This window comes from Carassius carassius, chromosome 28, assembly GCF_963082965.1.
Source record: "Carassius carassius chromosome 28, fCarCar2.1, whole genome shotgun sequence".
Lineage (NCBI taxonomy): Eukaryota > Metazoa > Chordata > Actinopteri > Cypriniformes > Cyprinidae > Carassius > Carassius carassius.
The window spans coordinates 2,162,299-2,170,219 of record NC_081782.1 but is presented as its reverse complement, the minus strand read 5'-3'; the positions used below and the strand labels follow the sequence as shown (position 1 = coordinate 2,170,219).

Genomic DNA, 7,921 nt, shown 5'->3' with positions numbered 1-7,921 from the left:
AAAGTGTCTGTATTTAATTTAAGTTTTACAAAAGGACATAACTTGTCATAATAAACATGCAGTTTACAGTATATATACTGTACTGTACAGTATGCAGCATGCCAGTGAAAATAAATCTCAGGTCAAAGGTCAGCCTGATATTATTTAGTTTATTGTATTCATGGTCTGTGTTTACATATTACTTGAAAGCTATTGTGATCTCAACATTTCGTTCATAATATTAACTGTTTCGTTGTGCATCAGTGTGAGTCAACAGTAAGTGGTTTGTAGCTCATTTGTCTGGTTGTTGTTGATTGGTTCACAAGGGCAAAGATCGTTCCCAGCGATGTTTCCGGGTTCAGTGTTGGAGTTGTGTGTGGCTTGAGGTATCGTCCCATTGGCTACAGGTTGATGCAGGTGTGTGTTCCAATGGGCAGCAATAACTCCGCCCCAAATTCGACGACTTTCCTGAAAACTCACGCAGATTGCACAGCCCCGCCCCTTTTGTTCACAGCTCCGCCCACTTCTGTCACGTACGCTCTGGTGAGTCATTCCGCTCCGCCCCCCTTTGCTACGTTGACTGAGCGAGACGGTCTGCGCATGTGTGTAACGCATCGCCACAGACGCCAGGTCCGAATGGGAGGAAGTGCTATCGATGAGTCTTTTCCCGAGCGCAAGTGGTCGCAGAGGCAGCGCGAGCCGCAGAAGCTTCCAGAAGCGTGAGTTGGTTCGCTCGGAGCGTGTGTCGTGCCAGCGGATGGAGGTGGAGTTGTTGCGCAGTTGCATGATGTCGCCGCAGGAGGCACTAAACGCGCGTCGTCTCACAGTGATGATGGGAAAACGCGCCGCGTGATGCAGGTACAAACACAGACGACACTCCAGCAGACTGATGCTCTTCTCACACAAACAATCCGAGCTCAACACCACCAGTAGCCGCCGACACGCCTGCATACACCTGAGAACCGACTCCATCAGATCTGAGAGAGGGAGAAACACACACAACAGGTGCTGATTACACCTGCGCCTCTTAACACTTAACTGTTCAGCAAGGATGCATTAAAATAATCAAAAGTGACAGAAAAGGCATTGGTTACAAAACAATGTCTTTGCCGACTCCAAACTTTGAGAGCTATCATTCTATATTCATGTGTTAAGCACAAAGTTTGTAATCTTTTGCTCACAAATATAAAGTATGTTCTTCTCAAGAGGAGGTCTTATTATTTCATCTGAGCTGTAACAGTTGAGATTTAACTGGAGTCTTATGTTCCCTTTCGAAGGTTCACTCTCGTTATGTGTGGAAAACTCCTTTTTTCCTTTCTGCTGAAGCCTGATTTATTCACGTTTGTGTAGCTGCACAAACCAGTGGTGCTTTAGCCCACCAAAAGAGGCGGACCTGACCGCTATTTAGAGGAAAAGGTGGGGCCCCGTTCTCGCCTCGGCCGGAACGCCTCCAAAAACCACTCGCCTTCACTCCTCACCTCTTCGAACACCTCTGAGAGACAGAGTTTCATTTTCAGCAGGTCACATCCTGCAGGTATAGCACGTGCCCGAATATTTTACCACTGTGATAGCGGACTGACATACTTTAAAGAGCAAAATTCCTCCTCCTTTCTCAATCACTTATACGAACCTAGACTCCCCGCTTTTGGAAACAATTTCACGAGGCTATTTGCTGCAGTTTGCTCGCAGACCGCCCTTGCTTCAGAGGTGTTGTTCAAACTTCTGTCCCAGACAACAAAGCTATTGTTCTCTGGAAGGAGGTGCAAGCACTGCTTGCAAAAGGCGCTGTAGAAATAGTGCCCCCAGCGAAAAGCAAGTCAGGCTTTTTCATCCGTTAATTCCTCGTCCCAAATAGAGTCGGCGGGCTCAAACCCAATCTAGATCTCAGACATCTGAACAGCTCGTTTATGCACCAGTCGTTCAAGATGATGATTGTCAAGAAAATTCTCGCGCATATTTGCCCTGAGGATCATTTTTTACCGTGGATTTGAAAGATGCTTACATCCACATAGCCCCCTGCCACAGACTGTTCTTGAAATTCAAGTTCGAGGGAGTGGCCTATCAGTATACAGTCCTTCCTTTGGACTGTCCCTGGCCCCACGCACTTTTACGAAGTGCATAGACGTGGCTGTGTCCCCTATCAGGCAGATGGGAATCCGCGTATTGAACTGCAAGATCAGAACAGGAACTGAACGCTCACAAGAGCTGCTGCTCAGTCACTTAGAGTGCCTCGGGTTGGTCATCAACCCACGCAAGAACCAGTTGTTGCCCAGACAACGAACTGTCTTTCTGGGAATGGTTCTAGACTCCGCCCTAATGCGGGCGTGTATCTAGCTGGATTGGACCCTGTCGCCTCCTTCTCTGGGTACAGAAAGAACTCCTCTCACTAAGGGCAGTTCATGTGCCAGGAAAGATGAACCTGGGAGCGGACATGCTGTCCAGAGGCAAGGTAACCCCAGGCGAAAGGCATTATTTGGCATCCCTGCCCAGAGCGTGCATGTCTGGTGCCCCGACGGGAGTCTGATAGGCTCCCAGCAAGAGTAAGCAACACCATTCTTAAGGCAAGGACGCCTTCCACGAGACGGCTCTATGGCCAAAAAGGGTCATTATCCCTAAATTGGTGCTCTGCAAGGCAAGTGGCAAGCTTGGGGAAAGATAATGCCTAAGTTCCTTAGGGCCCTTATAAAAGCTCTAACACTGGGCTTGCAGAAAAGCATGTAATGGTTGCTTGTAGTGCGGTGCAATTGGATTAGTTCCCATACATAACAAGAGTGAACATTCAAAAGGGAAAGCTTTTGTTACTTAATGTAAACCTCAGTTCCCTGAGATAAGGGAATGAGCATTATGTCACTTGCCGCACTACAAGCTGCATGAACTGATGATCGTCACTTTAGTTGAATGTTCTGATGAATGACGCTACGGACTGACTTATATAATGGTCAGACTCGACCCTTTTGGTGGGATGAAGTACCATTGGTTTATGCAGCTACACAAATGTGAACAAATCAGGCTTCAGCAGACAGGAAAAGGGGAGTTTTCCCATACATAACGCTAGTTCCCTTATCTCAGGGAACCGGGGTTACGTTAAGTAACCGAAGCATTTTGGGATGATCATTGCCACAATGTTTTTTTTTTTTCAGCTTTGCCGCATATACATATTTTACAAATTAACCATTCATTTAACAAAATTAAACATCACAATAATCCACACCACTCCAGTCCATCAGTTCACATCCTGAGAAGACAAAAAGTGTGTTTGTAAAAAACTAATCCATCATTAGGAAGTTTTACCTTCAAACTATTGCTTTTAGCTAAAATATGAGTCCATAACACAGCACTTTACAATTTTTAGGTAAACTATTCATTTAAAATAATGACAAGCAGCATTGTGGTACATATATGAATGCCTTTGAACTTTTTGAATTGCCAATGGAAAAATGACTGACACGGTTTCAATATATTTTGACGTTTGTGAGGTTTTTCTTTCCAGAGAATAAGAACTGAGTTGTTCTGAGTTCTCCAGACCTTGAGAAACACACACTAAACCAGATTCACCAGGGAAAGACGGCTTGTGATTGGCTGAGGTTTTTTTCACTTCCTCCATTCACTGATGACTGAAGGGAAACACTTATGCAAACATTTCATCATTTGTGATTATGAGTGTAAATAATGAACACAGACGTCAGTTGCTGTCATGGGATGATCGGATTCAGTGTGAAATCATCTGGACATGATTAATGAAATAAATCAATGAAACTGATGTAAATGCAAAAAATATTCTTTATTTATCAAATCAGTTGAAAAATGTGATCACAGAACATACCGGACATGAAATGGTCATATAAAATGACCTCAGTGATGCATGACAAACTGAAACATACATAAAATGCAACTGAATGAAAACAGCTGGAAGTGTGTTGCGCAGCATGAAAGAGTGAATTAATTATTATCAATTGCATTATAGCCTCTTGTGGCTGATGCTCGGTAACACTCTTCACACCTCTGATCTGAACTGAGACTTCATCACCAACGATTTTCTAATGCAATCATTTTCTAATGTAAGTCTATGGAGGAAGCCACAGAGTGTCCTTCTATAGTTCACTATTTCAGGAGTCAGACACTGACAGAAGTGGCGTTTGTAATCTAGAGTACTAGATAAGTGCACTACAATCCAAACCCACTAGAACACGATAGTCGATAAGAAGCTAAACCATAATCACATCTTTAAAATAAAAGCCCTATATATATATATATATATATACTTTTTAGCTGCATGTTATTTGATCATTCATGGCCATCAGATATATATATATATATATATATATAGGTTGTTGTGAGGTGTTGCCATTTTCATTACTTACTATATAATAAAAAAAAACCTAAATACGTTAATAGTAGAAATCTACACTGAAAATCCTATATGACATCCACTATTTCTTTTTTTCTGTAAAACTACTTTGAAATGATGCATATTGTGAAAAGCGCTATACTAATAAAGGCTCACAGGGTACGTATACTGGTTGTCTATAAGGCACTTGAAGAATAAAGATGGATGAGTTTCTCTTCTGCCTGACGTGTGTTTTGTGTGTCGGGTGTGTGTTGTGTGATGTCCAGTAGCTGGGTGTGTGTGTGTTGTGTGTCCCTCCTCATGGGCAGCTCGAGCTGCAGCTGTTTCCAGAAACGTGAGGACAGAGGGGCTGATTTCTCGCCCTTCCAGCTTATGAGCTTCAGTGCCAACCGGGCTTGGCGCAGCTCTTTGACCCAGCTCTTCCTCTTGACCGGTTTGAACTGGATCAGAACCACCCTGAGGCTGCGGCCGTGCAGCATGTTGGTCAGTCCGGCCTGCAGCTCGAGCAGAGCCTGTGTCCCGCGGACAGCGCTGCACGGACTCACAACCACCACCAGCCTGCGGCTCTGATCCACAAACCTCAGCATATCAACTGTTATAGCTACACACAGATGCACATTAATACACACACACACCACGAGTCATACACATGTCATCAAACAGTTTAACTAACTAGTTCTACATGACACTAATTTTTGTATCATTTATATAAAATGATAGTTTTCAGTACTAATCTTTACAATTACCTTTTATTTTTACAATTTCAGGTTTAATTTTAATTTTATTTTGTTAAGGGCTGTTCTCATTTTTTTTTAGCAATACTACAAGTTACATTTAATTTATTTAAGTTTTAGATTAGTTTTTATTTCTTTTGTCTTATTTAATTAAGCTTTTATTTTGATGACTAAATTTTAGCCAATTTGTGCTATTTGTAATATTATTATTTACATTTAATTTATTTGAGTTTTAGTTCTGTTTTGGGTTTTATTTCATTGTCTTATTATTTTATAATTTTTCTTTAAATATGACCATTTAGGTTTCATTTATTTTGATTAGAATTTTAGTTTTTTATTAGTGCTGGCAATCACATTCCAAAATAAAAGTTATATATATATATATATACATACATGCACATACAGAATATAGTTTGAAAATATTTACGTTTTAACATGTATATATTTATATAATTTATGTATAATATATATATTTATATATAATTTATGTATGATATATACATAATAAATATACACAGCTCACACACATAATATGTAAACAAAAACTTTTATTTTGAATGGGATTAATCATTTGACGACACTATTTTTTATTAAAAAAAATATTTATTTCTAATTTCCAATTAGTTTGTTGTTCATTTACTAATCTTTATTTTGTACCATTTCAGCATTGTTTCATTAAAAAAATATATATATAAATTAATATTAAATTTAAATGGTTTTAGTTATAATAACACTGACATGTACTTGTATTTTATCATGAATTGCAAATGTTTCTATAATCACATACTTGTGTAGAGCAGGAATACCCAAACTTTTAATATTTCCATAATTTAAAATCACATTTGTTTTTTAATGGTTCACAATGATTTTATAATAATTTTATTTTATGCATTTAGTTATAAATGTGAAATTGTAAAATTTCAAATGTTCAAAGCTTTTATTTTGGCAGAATATCTGTAAAATGCTGTAAACATCTGTCCACAAAAAGTGGTCAATTTTGTGAATGTAAATGAATTAAAGGTATTTGTTCCCAAATGCATGTTAAACTCTCAGCACAGATGGAGTTTGCATCTTGTTTACAGTGAAGTTAGCCGCTTTGATGAACCTCTGTTTGGGAAGCCCTGCTCTACTGTACAGTCATGTGATACTCACTTCCTCCAGGAAGACTGTCCCGGTCGAAGATGCAGACGGAGTAACCGAACTCAGTCTCCAGGACTCGACGCAGCGTGGACAGAACAAACTCCTCTTCCTCACTGTTGCGAGCGTATGAGATGTACACGTCATACTGCTTATCATCTGCAGTCACAGACAGAGTTCAGTCAATATTAGTGTTTAGTCTTCAGTCTGATCTTTGAGAGCGAGAGCAATACGAAAATGTAGGTAGCTACACTATAAAATACTAACACAAGTATGTTACTATATTAAATTTATGGCAATAATGTATTTAATATAAATGCAATACTATGCATTTCCTTTGCGATCAGAGAGTAATAGTTAACTTCAACCATAAAAGAGTATATATGTATGTTTTATGTATATATGTACACTACCAGATTGTTTTGTTTTTTTAAAGAATTCTCCTCTGCTCCCCAAGCCTGCGTTTATTTGAACCGAAATACAGCAAATGCAGTAAAATTGGGAAATATTTTTTCTATTTAAAATAAATAGTTTTCTGTTTTCTATGTGGATATCTGTTAAACTGTAATTTATTCCTGTGATGCACAGCTGTATTTTCAGCATCATTTCTCCAGTCTTCAGTGTCACGTGATCTTCAGAAATCATTCTGATATACTGTTTGCTGCTCAAGAAACTTATTATCGTTATTATTATTATCATCAATATTTAAAACAGTTAAGTACTTTTTCAGCATTCTTTGATGAATAGAAAAATACAAAGATCAGCATATTTCTGAAATAAAAAGCTTTTGTAACTATACATTAAACCACTCAAAAGTTTGGAGTCTATATATATATATATATATATATATATATATATTGGGGGGAGGGGGTAATAGAAATGTATACTTCAGCAAGGATGCATTAAGTTATAATTATAATTTAATTACAAAAATATATATATTTCAGATAATAATAACAAGAGATCAATCGATATACTGATATTTTTACCGATATTTGAGCATTTTTCCATAATCGCATATCGGTTTTGTAATATCAGATTCACTGACAAATGTGCCATCTTGTGGGTGTTTTGAGAATTGCATGCAGGATCACAATTACAGAGCGTCTGAGGGGAGACGACACAACAACAATGGCGTGCAGGTACTTGATTTGCTGTAGTTAGTCAACTTTATTTAGCATAACAGCCATTTATGCAAAAATTAGATGCATTACATCAGGGGTTTTCAAAGTGTGGGTCGCGCCTCCCCTCAGGGATGCGTTATGCATCACATGTTCTGAGCTGCCAGGCCCGTTTCTACGAGCTGTGTGTTAACAAAAGCAGTGCTGTCTACATTGGATGCGGCGTCGGGCACGCTACACAACAAATTACCAACAACTGATCGTGCGAGCGCTCTGTTTCTGACGCACTTCAAGCACTCGATGGGCGGGGGAAGATTGAAGAGCCGGACTTTTTTTTTTTTTTTTGCTTTATTTGGTAGTATTTCGAATTAATGGTTTTTAAATAGTAGCCTATTATAGAAAAAAATATGAAAAAATAAATAAATAAATAAATTCACTCGTTCACTCATTCTGGCACCCCTATGGATGAGTGGCGCCCTTAGCATTTGCCTATACCGCGGGCCGGCCCTGGTAAAAGTACTTTAGATCAGTAAAATTAGGCCAATGGCATGTCATCAGAGTTTGCATTGAAACCAGTTCTGTGTCCTCAAACATGTTACTTT

At 39.1% G+C, this 7,921-nt stretch overlaps 1 protein-coding gene across 3 annotated transcripts in view; it reads right to left on the bottom strand.

Moving 5' to 3' along the window:
- Nucleotides 1-133: 133 nt before the first annotated feature.
- LOC132107682 (interleukin-1 receptor accessory protein-like) overlaps nucleotides 134-7,921 on the bottom strand; it is a 28,445-nt gene continuing 20,657 nt past the window's right edge. For 2 of the 3 annotated variants that reach the window (XM_059513822.1, XM_059513823.1), the window contains 2 exons: nucleotides 6,214-6,357; nucleotides 134-956 (listed from right to left, as the gene is read on the bottom strand). In XM_059513822.1, coding sequence (XP_059369805.1) covers nucleotides 250-956; nucleotides 6,214-6,357 — 851 coding nt within the window. In that variant the 3' untranslated portion in view covers nucleotides 134-249. Of the gene's footprint in view, nucleotides 957-4,371; nucleotides 4,929-6,213; nucleotides 6,358-7,921 lie in introns of those variants that run through there. The other variant, XM_059513824.1, reaches the window with a different exon arrangement.